General features: G+C 54.3%; 1 protein-coding gene across 2 annotated transcripts in view; it reads left to right on the top strand.

The window, feature by feature from the left end:
* Positions 1 to 20865, top strand: part of KCNQ4 (potassium voltage-gated channel subfamily Q member 4) — a 58766-nt gene extending 37901 nt beyond the window's left edge. The window contains exons 9-14 of one of the 2 annotated variants that reach the window (XM_027537659.1): positions 1622 to 1666; positions 8479 to 8699; positions 10856 to 10955; positions 13133 to 13264; positions 18015 to 18144; positions 18680 to 20865. In XM_027537659.1, the coding sequence (XP_027393460.1) occupies positions 1622 to 1666; positions 8479 to 8699; positions 10856 to 10955; positions 13133 to 13264; positions 18015 to 18144; positions 18680 to 18892 (841 nt within the window). In that variant the 3' untranslated portion in view covers positions 18893 to 20865. Of the gene's footprint in view, positions 1 to 1088; positions 1251 to 1621; positions 1667 to 8478; positions 8700 to 10855; positions 10956 to 13132; positions 13265 to 18014; positions 18145 to 18679 lie in introns of both variants that reach the window. The other variant, XM_027537658.1, reaches the window with a different exon arrangement.
* The last annotated feature ends 268 nt before the right edge of the window (positions 20866 to 21133 follow it).

The following is a 21133-nucleotide window of genomic DNA, read 5'->3' as shown; positions in this document are numbered from 1 at the left end:
GAAGACCTTGGAGAGCGGCTCAGCACCGAGGGCTGCGAGGGAGGTGGGGCCAGGCTGCAGTGTTCAGCGTTTCTGCGGCTGCCTTTTTCACCTCATTAGTTCTCGCAGAGCAGCTGTTGCGTGATCCCACTCACCCCTGCACCTGGCTGCCCCCTCCGTGCTTCCTCAGCCTTAGGGGGCTTCCCAGGGGAGGGGCAGGAGAGAAGGGGCTGGGAAGGGGGCCTCCCAGAATCACACTGGCTCCCCCACCTCTCCACCTGGCAGAGGCAAGCGCCCACCCCAAAGACAGGGATGGTGGTTAGATTATTAATAGAAAGAGCCCTTCTTTCTAGAAGCAGTCCTCAGGACTCAAGGCCAGGCCCTGGGAAGTAGGGCAGGGGCTAGTTTGTTAGAAATATGTGTGTGATGGGAAGGAATGATTTGGGGGTGATGGTCTTGGGTCCTCTGGGAAGAGAGTCAGAGCTTGGTTGGGCAATTCTGGGTCCACTGGTCCTTCTGCTCCCTGGACCTCAGTTTCCTCATCCATGCAATGGGATGGCAAAGAGAGGCAAGATCTATTTCTTGGGTTAGAGAAACAGGAGATGGCCTGGAGAGTTCAAAAGAAGCTGAGCCCTCAATCTAGTCTCGGAGAACCCAGCATGAGGGCTGCAGAAGGAAGTGGGCTGCCTATCAAATCTCCCTCCTCAGCCTCAGTTTCCCCTAAACTCCAGTCAGATCTGGAGGGCAGGATTTCAGGGCTGCTGCTGGCCTCCAGGTGGGCACGGCTCCGCGTGCAGGCACTCCGCTTGCTGAGCAGAGAATGAGGTGGATTTGAGGTCTCGGCCTTCCCCCTTGGGAGGGTGCCCCCTAGCGGTGCCCATCCAGCACAATCATACCGGGCATCCTTGAGGGTTTCCCAGGAGCTAAGAAGAGAGAAGGAGAGGGGAAGGCTACTCTCCCGTTCCCACCCCTGCCTATGCGGGCCTGGTGTGTTCGCTGAGCATCTCCAGACAGGCTGGGCCCAGGGGGAATCCATCGGGAGCTCAGGGTCCTCAGGTGGGGGGCGGTGCCAGGGCCCTGCCTGCCGCTGACGGCGCCCTCTCCTGCAGAGAGCTGGCCCTCTTGTTTGAGCACGTGCAACGGGCCCGCAACGGGGGCCTACGGCCCCTGGAGGTACGGCGGGCGCCGGTACCCGACGGAGCGCCCTCCCGTTACCCGCCCGTTGCCACCTGCCACCGGCCGGGCAGCGCCTCCTTCTGCCCTGGGGAAAGGTAGGGGCCCCCCGGGGCTGCCACCTCCTCTTGCTTCTCCTCCTCCTCTTCCATTCTCTGTCTCATCCTCTCTTGGACCTGTCTCCAGCCACTGTGTGGGTGTCTGGGCCTGTGCTGGGGACTCCCAGGCCTTTTCAGGAGGCCTGGGCAGTTGTCATCAGATGGCCTGACAGGTACAGACTGACGGTCTCTCTGGAAAGGCCAGAGTTGACTCACCGTTTTTCACCTGGGACTCCAGGGGCCTGAGTCGGGGAGATGTCCACACCATCCTTTCCCATCACCTCCTCCATTCATTCCATTGTCCTCTTTCTTTCTCTGTTTCCACGTCCCCCTCACTCTTCCATCCCTGCACCCCCATCCCTCCCGGGAAGCTGGAGAGAGGAGGAGGCCGCTGGCCACAGGTGCTTACGGCTCAGGTAATCGTGGGCACCGTCCCGGGGTGTGAGGGCTGGGGCCCCACCTCCCCAGCATGTTCCTCGAGAAGGGGCTTGACACTGAACTCGCCTCTTGGGAAGGAGATGCCAGCTGGAAAGAGAGCTCTGTGACTGAGAACTGCTGAAGGGCCTATGTAAACTCAACCAGTGACTAATGCTCTTGTCTTGTGCAAGCCTCATCCACAGCTTTGCTAATCCCAGAGCCTCCTCCTGGGATTCTCCCACAATGCCTTTCTTTCTTACGGAAGGACATTTTGCTGTCCTGCCAATCTCTCTCCCCTTGACCTGCCTCTCCTGGAGCTTTTGCATCTTAAAAGAACAAAGAAAGAACAATGCTTACCCCCACATAAATGTTCATAAATAGTGGAATTTCAGGCATACTTGGATAAGGGAAGCCCACTAACTCACTGTATATGGGAAAGTGACTATTCCCACAGAGGTATAGCTTTGAGGCCAAGGGTTCAATCCCCACCCGCTCTCGTCATCATCCCCTGTCCTCTGCCCATTGGTTTGTTTTATTTCATCTTTGCATTCACCCCTGAATCAGTCAGGTGGACATTTGGGCCTTGAGCCTCAGGTGTGATTCTGAGCCCCAGGCTCAGAACAAGGGAGGGGAACAGAGGTGAACTACTTGGGGATCAGAAGGAGACGCTATGAAAGCCTCTGCTGCTTGGTGCTGTGTGTCCTTGAGAAAGTCATCAAGCCACTCTGAGCCTCAGGGTTCTGGGCAGAAAATTAGCAGTGTGAAGGCTGCTCAGGGGCTGATCTGGATTTCTGGGCTGAAAAGGCTCAGGGAACAGGGAAGAGGGGGTTCTGGTGCAGAGATTGCAGGGAGCAGAATTCCTTTCCCGGTCTCAGTGAGGGCAGTTCTGGCCAGGGGCTGAATAAGAAGTGAGTGAAGAGGGAGACCCCTCTAGGTCTCTGGGAGGAGGGGACGTGTGATTGGCCAGGCCAGGCTGGAGGTCCCTGGACCAGGGTCCACGGTGCAGCCCATGAATATTGTCTGTCACTATCTGAATGTCCCACAGTGTTATCCTTGCCCCGACCCAACCACAGCAGACAGGCAGAAGCTCAGAAGTTTTGGCATTTGAGCAACCCTGCCCACAGACTGAGCCAGGGCTCTTTGCAGCTTCAGTTCACTCTGGTCTCACTTTGCCTGAGTAGGAAGGTACCGGAAATGGAGATTATCCTGGACCCCAGCATCTGTACCACCTCCCACAGCTGCTTTGGGTCTCTGAGCCCCACAAGGCCTAGGAACAGATGACCACTGAGGGCTCGGCCATCACTAACTCCCAGCCTGTGCGTGTCTGCCCTGCAGTGTCTGTGTGGCTGGGGCTCCTGGTGATGGTGGTGGAGTACTCCTTATTCCCCAGACCCCAGGGGGCCAAACAGTGACTTCTAGGAGATTAGTGTGTGTGTGCTAAGTCACTTCAGTCGTGCCCAACTCTTTGCAACCCCATGGACTATAGCCCGCTAGGCTCCTCTGTCCATGGGATTCTCCAGGCAAGAATATTGGAGTGGGTTGCCATGCCTGCCCCCAGGAGAATCTTCCTGACCTAGGGATCGAACCCACATCTCTTATGTCTCCTCTATTGGCAGGTGGGTTCTTTACCACTAGCACCACCTGGGAAGCCCCCTAGGAGATCAGGCAGCAGACCAAATGGCCAGATCCTTAATCTTGGCTGTCTGGGCCCTGTGGGCTGGGTGCCCAAGACTCTACCCCCTAAACACACACACACACACACACACACACCTGGTTGGCCACAGCCTTAGTGGTGCTTGTGGATGGATCCAGGCTGAGCATGTTCCCAGGATGACAAGGACTTCCTGAGGGGTGGCTGTGCCAGAGCCAGCACCTCTCTCTGTGGGTTTTGCGATGAGACGCTAAGACAGTGGTTTTCAGAGCATGGTCCCCAACTTTCTGTGTCGGCATCCCATGGGACATCTGTTCATCATGCAGAGATACCTGGACCTCTCCCCAAGCCACGGAATGAGCATCTCTAGAAAAGAGGCATGGAATTCTGCATATTTAACATGCTCCCCATGAGATCCTTATGCAAAGCTGGAGAACCTCTGCCTTCTAGGCATGTGGGCTAGAGGATGATTTGAGTCGGGGGGGTCCTTCTCTCCTACCAGCCACAGGAGGCTGGCCCCATCCTGGCAGCTCCCCATGCTCCGCCCACCTGCCTCCTTCCCACTAACCTCTGTTGTGTCTTGTTCTCCACTTTCCAGCCAGATGTTTAGTAATAAACGGAGTTTCTTTCGGATCCACGCCAGCTGGAGACCGAGGTACCCCCTCGCCTGCTCCTCCTGTCCCGCTTCTCCTTGCCCCACCCAGTTCTGGGGCTGGAGAGGGAGACAGGATGGGCCAAGGACAAGGTGCATGTGCCTGCCGCCTGCCGTCTGCCTTGGGGCCCTGATGAGCCCCTCGCCTTCCTGGGGATGCTTCTGCCAGGTCTGGGGACCTGGGCTTGGTCCCCAGTCTGTCAGGAGGGACACCTACAGGAGCCTTGGGATGAGTTCTGGCTCTGCTGCTGATGCTCCCCCACCCCAGCCTCGTGTAATCTTGGCCAGATTGCTTTCCTTCTGTGGACCTCAGTTTCCTATCTGTGGAATGGGCAGATTGAACTAGAGGCTCTCAGAGGGTCCTTCCCACTCTGACTTTTTCCAGGCCTTTAGCTTCCTGGCTTCATACTGCCCACTGAGGTCCTAGCAGATGCCCGAAGGGGCTGGGGTTGGTGCCTCCTTCACCAACTCCAGAGCCCAGTTCTTTAGCCGCCTCACCACTACATTCCTTGGTACCTGCCCTGTGCCAGGCTCTGCACTAGGAACATAGTGATGAATAAAACATGGTGCCAAGAGAGTTGCAAGGAGTAACTGCCATGTGGTGTGAGCAACACAACTCAAGGAGGAAGCAGAGGGTGGCGAACACCAAGGGGAGGAGGTGAGAGAGCTTGGCTGTTGCAGCCCGTCGTGGAGGTCGGGAGCTAAAGCTGGGTCACAGAAGCCCTGTGAGAACCTCATTCTGTTGGCACTGCCTGGCAGCTGGGGCTTAAGAGTCCTGCGCATCCCAAAGTGCCTTGGCAGCCTTGTGGATTGAGGCGGGGGAGGGGGCTGGGGCGGGAGGAGGAGAGGGGGACAGAGCTCCTCGCTGCTCGCTGCTCGACCCAGAAGCAGAGTTTCTTAGAAATGTGGCTCCGTTCTGAATCTGGCTGGGGGCCTTGGGTGCAAGCCTTCTGTGCCTCCACTTCCTCAGATGTAAAATGAGGGTGATACCAGGATCTGTTTCCACGCAAACTGTGCCTGGCTCAGAGGAAGTGCCAGATAAATGTTGGCCTCACGTGATTTACTGTTATGGTATGCGCTTGGAAACCACTGCTGGAGGGAACACGTTGGGGGGTAAAGCCGAGGAAACTCTGGGTCAGCTGTCCCCCTTTGCAAGATTCCTTGGGCTCTGTGGGTGTGATGGGCAGGAAGGGCAAGGCCAGGGCTGTTTCCACAGTCTCGAAGAGAGAGGCTATATTCAGCATCAGAACAGGTAGGCTGCCTCAGACCCTCTGTAAGCCTGGTGTTTGGCAGGCAGATGGACTACTTAAAGAAATCCCTGTGGAAGTGAGCACAGGGGTTGGGTCCAGCCAAGCAGTCAGAAGGCAGCATGTGCCTTGAGCTTGCCCTCTCTTACAGGGATGCCCCAGTTAAATTCACACACCTGTCCTCCAGCCACCAATGGTGCTGAAATCACTGGCACCACTGATGTTTTGGGCCAGAAAATTCCTTATTGTTCGAGGCTGTCCCATGCATTGTTCAGCATCCTTGGCCTCTACCTAGATGCTAGGAGCACCTCCCTCCCTGCCTCAGGGAGACAACCAAAAATGTCTCCAGCCAAATGTCCCCTCAGTTCAGTTCAGTCACTCAGTTGTGTCCGACTCTTTGCGACCCCATGAATTGCAGCACGCCAGGCCTCCCTGTCCATCACCAACTCGTGGAGTGCACTCAAACTCACGTCCATCGAGTCGGTGATGCCATCCAGCCATCTCAGCCTCTATCGTCCCCTTCTCCTCCTGCCCCCAATCCCTCCCAGCATCAGAGTCTTTTCCAATGAGTCAGCTCTTCGCATCAGGTGGCGAAAGTATTGGAGCTTCAGCTTCAGCATCAGTCCTTCCAAAGAACACCCAGGACTGATCTCCTTTAGAATGGACCAGTTGGATCTCCTTGCAGTCCAAGGGACTCTCAAGAGTCTTCTCCAACACCACAGTTCAAAAGCAAAATGTCCGCTAGTGAGCAAAATAACCCCCAGCTGAGAATTACTGCCAGAGACCCTCTCCTGTTGGCTCCTCCCAGAGAAAGAACACAGCTTCTGAAGTCACAGAAAACTGGGTTCCAGTCCTTGTTCCATGCAGAGAAGCTCTGTGACCTTGGAAGCTTAGGCACCCCCTTCCATATCTGTAAAATAGGGGTGGTAACTGGAACCCGCCACCCAACGTGGCTGAGAGCCGAAAAGGCTCAGGCAGTCGGCCTGGACCTTGTGTGCTCTTCTGATGTCCACTGTGTGCCAGGTTCCTTTCCATTTTCTTTGAGCTTTTAGGCTCCAGAGAGACTGACATGAGCCATTTTCTGGGCCCTGCCCAAGGAGCTGGAATCCAGGGCCACTGCTGGGAAAACAGCACCTTCTTATACTGCAAAGGAGCCCAGGGTCTCTGGCTGGCTGGAAAGTTACAGAGTCCCACAAGTCAGGCTAGAAGCTCCTTCAACCATCACAGAATCAGAGCTGGAGAGAGACCTTTCAAGACCTCTAGGGCAAGTGCCCACACCCCTTCCTTCATGAGTCCTACTGAGCGCAAGCTCAGAATGGCTCACACACTTCTCATGACAGGGAGGTCAGCCCCTTTCCCCAGAACAGCACTGGAGTGATGTGCCAGGCACAGAGGTCCAGACTTCTGGGCCCTTGGCTGACTGTCAGGGCCTTCTCTGCCCCTCTCTCTTCTTCTGCCCCTTGAAGGAGCAGAGGACAGACGGGGTGGTTGCACGGACTGGGTGGGGTGGTGGGTGCTTGCCAGCATGAGAAGAGCCTGAAGGAACTGCTCTGCAGAGGAAAGTTTGGGAGAGCCAACCTCAAACTTCAGTTGGAATCTTTGGTATGTGCTGAGGAAATCCTGGGCCAGCCAACAGCATGATGGATTGCAGGGAGCCACCCCATCCTTCCCTTCTGATATCCTCAGGGCCCCCATCCTTGTCCTATTACCTCTCCCCTCCGGGCAGAGGTCCCTACTCCTAAGGATGGCCCTACATACATCCCAGCTGCCTTCCCAATAGCACCTTCCAGGGCCTCCCTCCCCTCAGCACCTTGCTCTGTATACTCCATCCCCTATGCCCGGGCATGGAGGACCCCGGTCCCCACTCAGCTCTGAAACTAGAATCTGTCTCCTGCTCAACCCTTGATCTGAAAGTCTCTGAGACCCAGTGACACAGTGTCCCACCCTGATCCCTGCTCCCTGTCTGCATCAGAATTCCCCCAAGACTGGCTGGTGTTCTCCTGAGCTGGGGCCCCGGACATTCGAGATACAAGGGCCCCAAAGCTGTCTGAAGGGGGCCTTTCAAGTGGCAAACATGCAGGGTGGTGGCGTTGACACCACCAGGAGGCCTCTGGATGGGGACGTTTGCACAGGTCCCATTCGGACAGCGATAACACGGTCCTTGAACCTCTTGGACAGAGTTACTCTAGCAGGCACTGGGTACGCTGGGCCTGTCCTGGGGCACCTGAGGCCTCCCCTCACCTGTCTCCTTCCAAGATTTGGAGGATAGGTGAGGAGTTTGGGTGTGGGAAGGGGAGTCTAAGGGCATACACAGATGTATACACGTGTCTTCACGTGTACATAGACGTGTAGGTGCTGTTGAACTGCAGGCTCAGGAGGCAGTGGGAGGTCGTGTGGGCAGGATGTCAGTCTGGGTGGACAGAGAAGAACAGCTTACAGACCTTCACTGGTTTGGGGGTGGGGCCCACCGGCATGGCCTGGGCATACGTGTGGGCCCAGCAGCTAGACCCACAGGGCTAAGACCCCCAGCAGGCCAGGACACTGCACACCTCCAGGCTGTGATTTCATTCACACAGAAATCTGAATGATGGAGACCTTTGGAATTTTGCAGTGCACTGCCTATACAACTGTACCAGGTCCTAAGGCCCTGACCTGACCAGGTGAGGTCAGATAGCTCCAGCGGTGGGCAAAGGAGGAACATAGGTACACACACTGGCACCTGTGTGCATACAAGCACAGACACTACACACGTACACGCACACACCCTCAATTCCACACAGCCGGCCCACGTGCACAGAGAGGAGCTGGGGGCCTAACTCAGTGTGCTTGGCCAGGTGAGCTTCTCCATCCCTCAGCACCTTGTCTGTCCCCAGAGGGGTCTCTTGCCTCCACCCCCCGCCCCCCGGCTGGGCCAGGCCCAGCTCCCAGTCCACTGTCTGTCTCTGACTCCCTTCTTGGGTTTCTGCCACTCTTTCCACTCTGACATCTGTCTCCTGTGCACCCTTATCTGTCCGGGCAATGATGGGTGGGGGTTGGGGGTGGGGGTGGGGAGTGGAGTTGTTCAGACTGATCCTGGATTGGCTTCTCATAGGAGTCAGGGCCCCCCTTACCACACCCATGTTCCATCCTAGGAAGTCTCCGCTTGGAGGAGAGTCAGCCCCAGTAGCTGCCCCCAAGTCCCAAGTCAGCTGTGTCCCCACTCACACCTACCCCCAGCTGCAGCTAACTTGACTCTCTCCCCGACCTGACCTGCCCTGCCAGCAGCCGGATGGGCATCAAAGACCGCATCCGCATGGGCAGCTCCCAGCGGCGGACGGGCCCCTCCAAGCAGCACCTGGCACCTCCGCCGATGCCCACTTCCCCGAGTAGTGAGCAGGTGGGTGAGGCCAGCAGTCCCACCAAGGTGCAGAAGAGCTGGAGCTTCAACGACCGCACCCGCTTCCGGGCCTCCCTGAGACTCAAACCCCGCACCTCGGCTGAGGGTGAGCCCCTGCGGGTCTGGGGCCAGGACCCGCTGAGGATGGCAGGGCGGGCCTGGAGTCTGGGCTGGGGGTGGGAACACTTGGTTCTAGTCCCAGCTTTGCAGCAGATTGAGCATCTTTGGGCACCAGTCTTCTGGTCTGTAAAATGGGCATCATAATACTTGCTTTGCTGGGCTCCAGGCTGTTTGAGAATCAGAGGAGAATATAGAGGTAGCATTTGGTAGTGGTTAAGAGCATGGGGAGAAGGGATACAAGTATATATATGCCTGAGTTGTTCTACCATAACTACCATAACATTGTTAACTGGCTATGTTAAGTTGCTTCGGTCATGTCTGACTCTTTGTAACCCTATGGACTGTAGCCGGCCAGGCTCCTCTGTCCATAGGGTTCTCTAGGCAACAATACTGGAGTGAGTTGCCATGCCCTCCTCTAGGGGATCTTCCTGACCCAGGGATTGAACCAGAGTCTCTTATGTCTCCTGCTTTGGGAGGTGGTTCTTTACCACTAGCACCACCTAGGAAAACACCAATATTTAGAAAGAGAAAAAGAAAAAAGATTGGGGAACACATGTACACTCATGGCAGATTCAAGTCAATGTATGGCAAAACCAATACAATATCGTAAAGTAAAATAAATTAATTAATTAAAAAAAAAATACGTGACAAGAAAAAAATAAAAAAAGAGCACAGGCTTTGGAGCCAGGCTGCCTGGGTTTGAATCCTGGCTTTGTCACTTACCTTGGGCAGGTAACCTAATCTCCCTGGGCTTCATTTTCCACGTCTATAAAATGGGGATAGTGAACATATCTACTTCATAGGACTGTTGTGAGGATTATATGAGATTATCCACAGTAGGTGAACAGAAGAGTTCTGGAATATAGTAAGTGCTCATCAAAAGCTAGCAGCCTTACAAACATGCTCTGGAAGGAGCAGGAGGCCATCCGTGCTGAAGAGAGCCCTGACTGTGCACAGCCCCACTCTGGATTATCTTGTCTACTTCTCTTAACAATAGCAGGGTTGTGTCTATCCCCATTTTACAGATGGGCAGACTGAGCTCTCTCAGCAAGGAAATGGCAGAGCTGATATCCTTAAGCAGGTCTGTCCAACTCCATAGCCCATGCTCCCCACCCTGCCCGTTTGCTGGCCCAGCCTGTGGATATGAGGCTGTGAGCCTGGTGGGGGCTGCATTTAGAGAGGTGGCTTTTTGGAGTTCTAGCTCTGTTCCTGACTTACACTGTGACCTGGGTAAGCTACTGCCCTTTTCTGTGCCTTGGTGTCCTCTTCTGAAAAACAGGATTGGACCAAATTCCCTGGAAGACTTCTCCCAGCTCTGACATGCTTCAGGCCCCTGGGTGGTGGTGGGGGCGGGGGTGTAGAGGGGGGTGGATAAGGATGGAGGTTAAGGACAGGAACTTTGGAGGGAGGGGACCCAGCCATACTGCCTCTGTCTGTGCTGTATCAATCCCCCAACATGCTGCTGGCTGACCTCTTGGTCCTTTCCTGGAAAGTTACAGAACTCCACAAACCAGTCTTTGGAGGGTGCTGGTACCTGGGACCTGGTTGGTACCCAGGGCCTCCTCTTTCCTGCCAAGAAACTGCCTGACCTCCCCACCCTTTGGCCCCAGTGGGGCCAGGACAGCATCACCTGTCTCTGCAGTGCTGGGCACCAGCCTTGGAGAAGCCATTTCTCTTATCCCAGGAGGAGAACGACTTGCTTTAGAGGCTTCCTCCATAGCAGAGCTGGGGCTGGGAGCCCCGCCCCTTGATTCCCTCTTGGCTGAAGGATAAGGCTGATGTGAGAGAATGCGCAGATGCCTCAAGCCCTGTGTCACTGTCCTGCATGGTGGAGCCGGTGGGGCTTCCTCCAGGGCTGTGTGCAACTTGCCCTAGGCCAGACAGATGTGCCCTAAAGTGGTTCCTGCTCACTGGCCACCAGGCAGATGTGTACACAGGGCAGATGGGCCTGCAGCAAACTGAGGTGTTTCCCCTGGGTAGGGCAGCTGGGAGGCAAGAACCTGGTCTGCTTGTGCCCCCAGGAAGGCTCTGGCCCCTTTCTGGGGCTCTGTCTTCCTCTCTGTACCCCTCAGGGTGGTGGTAGGGATTGCAAGCACTCCCTTCTGCCACCGCCACCTGGGCCCCCTGCTCCTGACTTTTCAGAGGGCCCCTCGGAGGAAGTAGCGGAGGAGAAGAGCTACCAGTGCGAACTCACTGTGGACGACGTCATGCCCGCTGTGAAGATGGTCATCCGTTCCGTCAGGTGAGACTGAAGCAGGAGGTGGGCCACCTACCACTGCTCCCCATCTGGGGTCTGCCCTTGTGGCCAGGCCTGGCCTAGCTCCTGGCATACCAGCTGCTGCCTGCCTGGCACCTTCAACGGTGCTGGCTGGCGGGGTCCCTGGAGAGTGGGTGGGGTGGGGAGGTGGCATATGGCTCCCGGCTGGGTTGGTGCAGACTTATCATGTCGGGAGGGCTGGCCAGGTGGGGCGGTGGGCATGGCTGCCCACCACAGTCCCTCTACTCACACTACAGTCTTCTCCCTGCTTCTCCCCCTTACCGCTCTCTCCCTGAATGTCCGGCTGCCTCCTCTCTCTCTCTCTCTCCCTAGCTGTGTATCAGCAATCTGCCTGGCTCTCCCTGGGTCTCTGTCTTACAGGCAGTTTCACCCCATCTCTGTGTCTAAGTCTCATCACCCTCTTGCCTCCGTGACTCAAACTTACTGTCTTCCCTCGGGAGTCTTGACCTCAGCCTGTCTGTTTCCCCCAGGATTTCCTCTAGAGCCATACTGTTCAAACCACAGGTCACAACAGTTTGGAGTCAACTTAGTGAAATCAATTTAGTGGTCAGCATTCAAAAAAGAAAAAAGAAAGTATCAGAGTGCATCCTTCATAGTAAGAATAAATGTTTATGAAACTTCTATTTCAGTTATGTGTGTATGTTTATACTAGTTTCTGTAAACTATTTCTTATCGTAGTTCTTGGTCAAAAAGTTTGAAGGACCCTGTCCTCCTGGCTTCACTGGCTGTCTCCCTTAACAGTTCAGTGGGGACCAGAGTCCCTGAGCTCTTTAGCCATGTAGCCATGGATCTGGCTCCCAAACTCCTTGGAATGGAGTTCCAGCCTAATCTCTGTGTCCATCTGGTAGCTCCAGTTTCACCCCTAGGCCTTCCAGACTCATCCCCCTCTCTTCCCTAGCTGCTTCACCTGTCTGCAAGCCTCTTTCCTTTGTGTTCCTTTTAAATCAAAATCATCTGGACACCCCCTCTCCCAGAGAGTCTGAGGCCTCTCTCCACCCCTCTTTTATGCATCCTGTCTCTCCCCTCCAAGGGACCAGCTTCTGCAACACAACACCCAAGCTTCCCCCTGGCCCAAGTCAGCTCTCCTTGGCCCCTCACACTCAGCACGCCCCAGTCCTGCTCCCCCTCCCATGACCCCATGATAGGCAGTGACACCAGCATCCACCCTGTGCCCCAAGCCATGGGAGTCATCCTGGACTCAGACTCATAAGCCTTTCAGGCCCCTCTCCCACACTGCTCACAGCTCTTCTGTATCTCCACCCCACTGCCCACCCCCCTACCCCCACCCCCAGCTCAGGCTCATCCCCTGGAGTGGGTCTTCCTGCCTGGGACTCTGCCCCTCCAGGACATCCTCTACCCACACAGGTGGACAGAGGATGGTCATGCTAAAGCAGAGTAAACCACATGGCCCCTTCCCCACCACCCCAGCTTCCCATTGCCCAATCTCTGCCAGGGATGCTAGGATCTTCAGAATAACCCCTCACCCTACCTCTCATTGATTAACCCCTTTCCTTCACATCCTGTTCTGGCTACTTTGGACTGACTCTCACTCACACACCTCCATGCCTGTTTGTGTCCCCAAAGCCTCCCTTCATGCCCCTCCTCTTGCCCTGGGACTGGAAGGTATCACTTCTCAAGATGTCTCCTGACCTCCCCAGCCAAGCTCTCCCTTCTCATGGTCCCCAGTCCTCTTTCTCCACTCCTTGACATAGCCCTCATCGCCCCATAATTGTCTGTGTCCTCTTCGTCTCCCACCCCAGACCAGTGCTCCTGAGACCAGGGATTGTACCTGATGCCCTTTGGGGTGTCCAGGGTCCAGCACAGGAGCGCTAACAGGCATATGCAAAAATGCCTTCCCCTAAGCTTCCTTAGCAGCAGTGTTCACGGGTGCCTTGCTTGTGTCCCACCCAATAGAGAGAAACGACAGTCCCGGCCCTCCCAGTGACTGCATATCAAAGAAGACCAAACAAACTCAGGAGGCTGGGGCCGGAGCGTGGTGGGGAGGGAGGGAGGCCCAAGACTCAGGTGTGGCTGTCTGCAGTGGCCCAGGCAGGAGGTGGCCTCCTGCCAGACAAGGTAGCAAAGGACAGCGAGGGGGCTGGAAAAGAATGCCTGTCCTCTGAGACTCCCTATCCCCACAGGATCCTGAAGTTCCTGGTAGCCAAAAGGAAATTCAAGGAGACGCTGCGACCATACGACGTGAAGGACGTCATTGAACAGTACTCAGCAGGGCACCTGGACATGCTGGGCCGGATCAAGAGTCTGCAGGCTCGGTGGGTGCACCGGGGCCGGGGCCGGGGGAGCGGGGCAGGACTGCCGCGGCACCAGTTCCCGCAGGAGGTCCGCTGGAGCCCCTCTGCGGGCGCCCGAACGCAGCCCTGAGCGCCCCCTAGGGGCCGCGGCGGGAGCTGGCGTTTCTTGCTTGCAGCGCATTGCAGCGGGAGCCTGCCACCCGCACCTGTTATCGAACTTGAAAGGGAAAGTGTTAGTCGCTCAGTCGTGGCCGACTCTTTGCGACCCCATGGACTGTAGCCCATCAGGCTCCTCTGTCCATGGCATTTCCCAGGCAAGAACGCTGGAGTGGGTTGCCATTTCTTTCCCCAGGGGATCTTCTCCACCTAGGGATTGAACCTGGGTCTCCTGCGTTGCAGGTCGACTCTTCACCATCTGAGCCACCAGGGAAGCCTTACTGAACCTGAAGCAAACCCTACTGACCTGCTCGCTTCAAGGACGTCTTTAGATGACTGCTTTCTCGTCCTAAAATAATAGGCTTAAAATAATCAGTGACCCCCCCCCCCAGCATCTCCTAATAGAATAGGCAAATTATCCTCAGTGCTGCTCACCTCTTGCCTCTGGAGTCCTCTTCCAACACCTCTTCTCTCTGCCCAGCGTGTAGGAAGATTCTCACACCAAGAACTCAATCACCTATACCTCGCCCCTTTCCTCTTGTGGCCTGCATTGTCACTGCCCATTCATTTGTTCTCTCAAGAAATAGTCACTGGGCGTTTATTTGTTACTTGCCAGACAGTGGGGATATGGTGGAAAACAAATGGCCTCTGCTTCATGGAGCTCTCATTCCAGTGGAAGAACAGATGATAGTAAGTGAAACCAGAACATGTCAGATGATGATAAAGGCTAAGAAGAAAAATAAGGTTAGGATGTTTAGATTTGTGATTTTTAAATAGGCAAGAAGGTGACATTTGAGAAAAAAAATTGAAGGTGAGGCAAACAGTCCCATGATTGTAGTTTGTTTAAAACAGTTTCCAGAGGGAACAGCAAGTGCAAAGGTTTTGAGATGGGCAGGTGTGTGGGGTGATGTTTTAGGAACAGCAAGCAGCCCAGTGTGCCTGTCCTGGCATGAGGGAAGCAGGAGACGAGGTTAGAAGGCTAATAGCACTTAGACTATATAAAGCTCTGGGGGCCACTGCAAAGATGTTGGCGTTCATCCAGAGTAAGACGCACGCACTGGAGGGCTTTGAACAAAGGACAGATGCAATCTGAGATATATTCTAAAAGGATCATCCTAGATGCTGTGTTGAGAATGGCCTATAGGGGGCTAGAATGGAAACAGGGAGCCCAGTGAGGGGGCTAATTCAGATGTGCAGGCGAGAGATGGTGGCGGTGTGCACCAGGTGGCAGCAATTAAGGGGAGGCGAAATGGTCAGATTGTAATTATGTTCTGAAAGTAGAGCTGACAGCATTTTCAGATAGGGTGTAAGAGGAAAAAGAGAGAGAATCAAGGATAAAGCCAAAGTTTTTGGCTTGAGCAAGAGGAAAAAGTTGCTGTTTATTGACATGGGGAAAGTCAATGAGTGGAGCAAGTTTCGATCAGGAAAGCTGGGACATGCTGGGTTTGTGATGCCCATCAGACAGCTAAATGGAATGTGGATCTGGCAGAGGAGTGTGGAGTTTGGAGGAGAGGTATGGGCTGGAGATAAAGATTTGGTGTCAACCGTATATAGAGGCATGGAAAATCTGGAACTGAAGACGTCATTTAGTGAGTGAGAGTAAATAGAAGAAAAAAAAGAAGTCCTAGGAGTGAGCTCTGGGTCCTGAAATGTTAAGCGGTTGTGGAGATAAAGGAGGAACCAGAAAAGGAGACTGAGAAGGAGAAGTGAGTGAGGTAGGAGAACTGGGTGAAAGTGATGTTTGGGAATCCAAATGAAGAACCTGCAGAAAGAAGGGGTGATCCGATGTGCCAGGTACTGCTAACAGGTCAAGCATAGTGAGGGCTGAGAATCGAATTTAGCAACATGGAGGTCTTTTGGTGTCTTGACAACTGTGGTTTCAGTGAAATGGTGGGAATGAAAGCTTGATTAGAGAGGTTTTAGAGAGGCAGAAAAGAGAAATTGAAGATAGAGGGTAGGGATAACACTTTGAAGCATGTCGCTGTAAAGGGGACCAGCTTCAGCCTTGTCCCCCTTATAACTCACATCCCCACTTGTGTCTCTCCCTCTTCCCAGTCCACCATTCCTACCTGTGCTCCCATCAGGCAGCTGTTTTACTTGTCATGTTTATGGGTGGTGGCTCTGCTCGCCTGGTCAAAGCAGTGACCTGGCACTTCCATTAAACTTGGTCTCCCCATTCAGTTCAGTTCAGTTCAGTCGCTCAGTCATGTCCGACTCTTTGCGACCCCATGAACAGCAGCACGCCAGGCCTCCCTATCCATCACCAACTCCCGGAGTTCACTCAAACTCACGTCCATCGAGTTGGTGACGCCATCCAACCATCTCATCCTCTGTCGTCCCCTTCTCCTCCTGCCCTCAATCTTTCCCAGCATCAGGGTCTTTTCAAATGAGTCAGTTCTTCTCATCAGGTGGCCAAAGTATTGGAGTTTCAGCTTCAAAATCAGTCCTTCAAATGAACACCCAAGACTGATCTCCTTTAGGATGGACTGGTTGGATCTCCTTGCAGTCCAAGGGACTCTCAAGAGTCTTCTCCAACACCACAGTTCAAAAGCATCAATTTTTCGGCACTCAGCTTTATTCACAGTCCAACTCTCACATCCATACATGACCACTGGAAAAACCATAGCTTTGACTAGACGGACCTTTGTTGGCAAAGTAATGTCTCTGCTTTTTAATATGCTGTCTAGGTTGGTCATAACTTTCCTTCCAAGAAGTAAGCGTCTTTTAATTTCATTGCTGCAATCACCATCTGCAATGATTTGGGAGCCCAGAAAAATAAAGTCAGCCGCTGTTTCCACTATTTTCCCATCTATTTGCCATGACGTGATGGGACCGGATGCCATGATCTTCGTTTTCTGAATGTTGAGCTTTAAGCCAACTTTTTCACTCTCCTCTTTCACTTTCATCAAGAGGCTCTTTAGTTCCTCTTCACTTTCTGCCATAAGGGTGGTGTCATCTGCATATCTGAGGTTATTGATATTTCTCCCGGCAATCTTGATTACAGCTTGTGCTTCTTCCAGCCCAGCATTTCTCATGATAAGTTCTCATTTCTGCATATAAGTTAAATAATCACAGTGACAATATACAGCCTTGATGTACTCCTTTTCCTATTTGGAACCAGTCTGTTGTTCCATGTCCAGTTCTAACTGTTGCTTCCTGACCTGCATACAGGTTTCTCAAGAGGCAGGTCAGGTTGTCTGGTATTCCCATCTCTTTCAGAATTTTCCACGGTTTCTTGTGATCCACACAGTCAAAGGCTTTGGCATAGTCAATAAAGCAGAAATAGATGTTTTTCTGGAACTCTCTTGCTTTTTCCATGATCCAGTGGATGTTGGCAATTTGATCTCTGGTTCCTCTGCCTTTTCTAAAACCAGCTTGAACATCTGGAAGTTCACGGTTCATGTACTGCTGAAGCCTGGCTTGGAGAATTTTGAGCATTACTTTACTAGCATGTGAGATGAGTGCAATTGTGTGGTAGTTTGAGCATTCTTTGGAATTGCCTTTCTTTGGGATTGGAATGAAAACTGACCTTTTCCAGTCCTGTAGCCACTGCTGAGTTTTCCAAATTTGCTGGCATATTGAGTGCAGCACTTTCACAGCATCATCTTTCAGGATTTGGAATAGCTCAACTGGAATTCCATCATCTCCACTAGCTTTGTTCATAGTGATGCTTCCTAAGACCCACTTGACTTCACAAACCAGGATGTCTGGCTGTTGGTGAGTGATCACACCATCATGATTATCTTGGTCGTGAAGATCTTTTTTGTACAGTTCTTCTGTGTATTCTTGCCACCTCTTCTTAATATCTTCTTCTTCTGTTAGGTCCATACCGTTTCTGTCCTTTATCGAGCCCATCTTTGCATGAAATGTTCCCTTGATATCTCTAATTTTCTTAAAGAGATCTCTAGTCTTTCCCATTCTATTGTTTTCCTCTATTTCTTTGCAGTGTTCAGTTAGGAAGTCTTTCTTATCTCTCCTTGCTATTCTTTGGAACTCTGCATTCAAATGGGTATATCTTTTCTTTTCTCCTTTGCTTTTCACCTCCTTTCTTTTCACAGCTATTTGTAAGGCCTCCCCAGACAGCTATTTTGCTTTTTTTTTTTGCATTTCTTTTCCATGGGGATGGTCTTGATCCCCGTCTCCTGTACAATGTCACAAACCTCCGTCCATAGTTCATCAGGCACTCTATCTATCAGATCTAGGCCCTTAAATCTATTTCTCACTTCCACTGTATAATCATAAGGAATTTGATTTAGGTCATACCTGAATGGTCTAGTGGTTTTCCCTACTTTCTTCAATTTAAGTCTGAATTTGGCAATAAGGAGTTCATGACCTAAGCCATAGTCAGCTCCTAGTCTTGTTTTTGCTGACTGTATAGAGCTTCTCCATCTTTCCCTGCAAAGAATATAATCAGTCTGATTTCAGTGTTGACCATCTGGTGATGTCCATGTGTAGACTCTTCTCTTGTGTTGTTGGAAGAGCAAACTGGCCCCCTTTCTCAGATGGCCTGCTCCCACCCAGGTGAATGTCTCCCCTTTAAGAAGGCGAGCTCTAATTCTTGTATGAAAGAGGGTGGCCAGTGTCTGGGTCCTTTGACAGTTCTCTTTCCCCACAGGGTGGACCAGATTGTCGGCCGGGGCCCCGGGGACCGGAAAGCCCGGGAGAAGGGTGACAAAGGGCCCTCCGATACGGAGGCGGTGGATGAAATCAGTATAATGGGACGTGTGGTCAAGGTGGAGAAGCAGGTGAGTTGGGATGGAGTTTCGCTGGTGTGGGGAAGCTAGCCGTCGACTGAGAAGCTCTGGAAGGCCCCCGGGTTAGGCCCAAGGGGAGGGTCCGCTTCTCAGAGCTTTAGCCCAGAGCACCTGAACTGCAGGCCGGAGCCGGGCCCACGCATCCGCTGAGAGGTGGACCCCGCCCCACACAAGGCCTGCCTCCCAGAAGGCCCGCCCGCTCCTGCTAAACGACCCCGATAAACCAGCCCTCTCCGGCCAAGCCCCGCCCTAGGCTGCTAGCATCTCAGATAAGCCCAAGTCCCGCCTACTTCATTTAACCCTGCCTCAATTGTCTCTCTTGATCATCTGGACTATCCCAACCCGTCACAACTAAATTTCGTTGCGGGGGTGGGTGGGAATAAACCCCAGGTTCCCAGCTTCGTTCCACCCTCCAGCCGAGCTCCGCCTTTCCCGTCGCACCTCCTCCCGGGCAAGCCCCGCCCCCGGCCGCTCCCCGCCCCCAGGCCCCGGCCAGGCCCCGCCTCCAGCCGCGCCCCGCCCCCAGGTGCAGTCCATCGAGCACAAGCTGGACCTGTTGCTGGGCTTCTACTCGCGCTGCCTGCGCTCTGGCACCTCGGTCAGCCTGGGCACCGTGCAAGTGCCGCTCTTCGACCCCGACATCACCTCCGACTACCACAGCCCTGTGGACCACGAGGACATCTCTGTCTCCGCACAGACGCTCAGCATCTCCCGCTCGGTCAGCACCAACATGGACTGAGGGTCTTCTCAGGGGCGGGGCAGCACACGGCCAGCCCGTCGGCCTGGCTCTCGGACTCGCCCTCTGAGGCCTCCGGACTCTTACTTGAACTCCCTCCCTCGTGGGGAGAGAGGCCACATGCAGTATTGAGCTGTCTGGGTGGGCGAAATATCCGACGTGGGTGCCAGCGACCCGCCCCACCTCAGGAGCGAGAGATGCCAGGCCACACGGAGGGCAGCAGCGGCGGCTGCCCGGCGGCCTCTGGGTCCCCCAGTGCCCTGCCCATTCCATCAAGGCCCGACAGGGCCTGCCTGGCAGGGGCACTGCCCCTGGAGTGGGAACAGGGCGCTGGGGCCCTGGGCCCTGACCCAGCTTCCAGCTATGCAAGGCGAGGTCTTTGGCCCGCCCTTCGGACAGAGCAGGGAAGCCTTCCCGCCAAGACCCCACTCCACTTGGGGGTGGGCCCATGGTGCCCACACAGGTACCCATAAGCACAGGAGCCTGCCGCCAGGCAGGTGGGCACCATATATGCAAACTATGTTAAATATGCAACTTTGGGGACCCCCATGGGGTCCCTCTGCCCCTCCCACCCTGGGAGATGGGCCCCCAGCTGTAGCTGGTCTCAGGCTGCTTGGCTATGACCCCCATCCCTGATCTTTGGCTTATCAACCCCTCTTCTCCCCTCCCAGCATGGGGCCTGTTTCTCCCTTGCCTCCCCAAGGACAGTGCCTGGGCCTTTCTTCCCATTTGCAGGTGTCCACACCCAGGGGCTCCCTCTTCCTGCCAGTGTTCACTCCCCTCTGGCCCTAGGCACCTCTGACAGCATAACTGTCTGTGTTCTGCCCCCAAATCTCCCAGACAGTGCTCCCACGGTCAGACAAACATGTCCCTACAGTTTCCCCAGACACGCAGGTAGCCTCTCAGCATTCCTGCTGACAAAGACAATTACCTACACTTGGAGACTTCAGCACAGAGCCACTCAGCGTTTGCTGGGTCTCCGCAGCTGAGGCCAGTGGCCTGCAGAGGGATGTCCACTCCTACCAACCCCATCCAGGTAGGAGAGGGAGCTCTCACGTGACCCCAGGTCTCGCCAGGCCCCACCCCAGAGCTTTACCAGCTCCCTTTTCTCAAGAAGAGTTACTCCTCATAGGTCCAGGAGCCCTAACTGCTGCCTCTGCCTGTCCCTAAGGGCCCTCCTTGGTATCCCCACAGCACGACTCAAGGCTAGGCCTCTTGGGGTCTGGACAGCCCTGGAAAGCCCCCAGGCCCTTTCCCAGGGTGGCTGTCAGGTCCGCTTCTGTCTAGGCTTGCCCTGCTCCTAGTCGCTCTAACTCCCAGAGAGAATAATAAACATCAAGCAAGTCCCATTCATCAGGCACCAACTGTGCATATGGCGCTCACACGCACTGTTTCCCCTCCTTCCTTACCCTCCTCTTCACTTCAGTTGGCAGCCCCCTTACCGCATAAGCCCCCATCCACTGCAGGCCCCCAGCACCTCTTTGGTATCCCTACCGCTTTGTCCCTCTTCTGCAGAGCCAATGCAGGTGGCAGGAGGGTGACGGGGAGTGGACTAATGGTGACCCTCTGTGGGGCACCAGGGAATAAGGGGCTCAGGCCCAGCTGCCTGCATCTCATGACTGGGGACCTGCATGCACCAGCGCCAGGGCTGGGGTTGGACCTTGCTCAGCCCCCAGGTGCCCAGCCCCTGCCCCCACATGCCCTCTGCATGTGACCATCATGCCCTGGATGGAGCCTGTCCTGGCTCACCTCACCCGCACTACACTGTCCCCAGAGAGCCACACCTCCACCCCCTGAGAGACAGAGCTGTGGAGAGGGGCAGGAGGCTGGGATCGCCCCATGACCAAAGGAGACTTGGGGAGAAGCCCTCCCTCCTTCATGATCGAGGTTCCCCACCAACCCGGTTCTCGGATATGCAAGTACCTCACTTTGTTAACTTATTAACTTATTGATTTCATTAAAGTTTTCAGTAGGAGGTGGTTGGTCTTGGCTGTTCAGTGTCTGTGGAGTGGAGCACCTGGTCTGGGGCTGGGGGTGAGGAGATCTGGATTAGTCAGGACTCTTGGGTGTAAACAACAGAAACGCAACCTGATATGTTTGAAGCAAAAATAAAAGAAAGAAAGTTTACTGGCCCAGATAACTAAAAAGTCCAGGAAGTAGATTTGGCTTCATATGAAGCTAGATCTGGGTGCTTAAATGTGTCAGGGACCTGTCGTCTGTCTCAGCCCTCCTGTTAGGCAGGCT

The sequence above is a fragment of the Bos indicus x Bos taurus genome, chromosome 3 (genome assembly GCF_003369695.1).
Source record: "Bos indicus x Bos taurus breed Angus x Brahman F1 hybrid chromosome 3, Bos_hybrid_MaternalHap_v2.0, whole genome shotgun sequence".
Taxonomy (NCBI): domain Eukaryota; kingdom Metazoa; phylum Chordata; class Mammalia; order Artiodactyla; family Bovidae; genus Bos; species Bos indicus x Bos taurus.
Note: the sequence above shows the minus strand (reverse complement) of the source record. Positions and strands in the feature narration are given on the sequence as shown.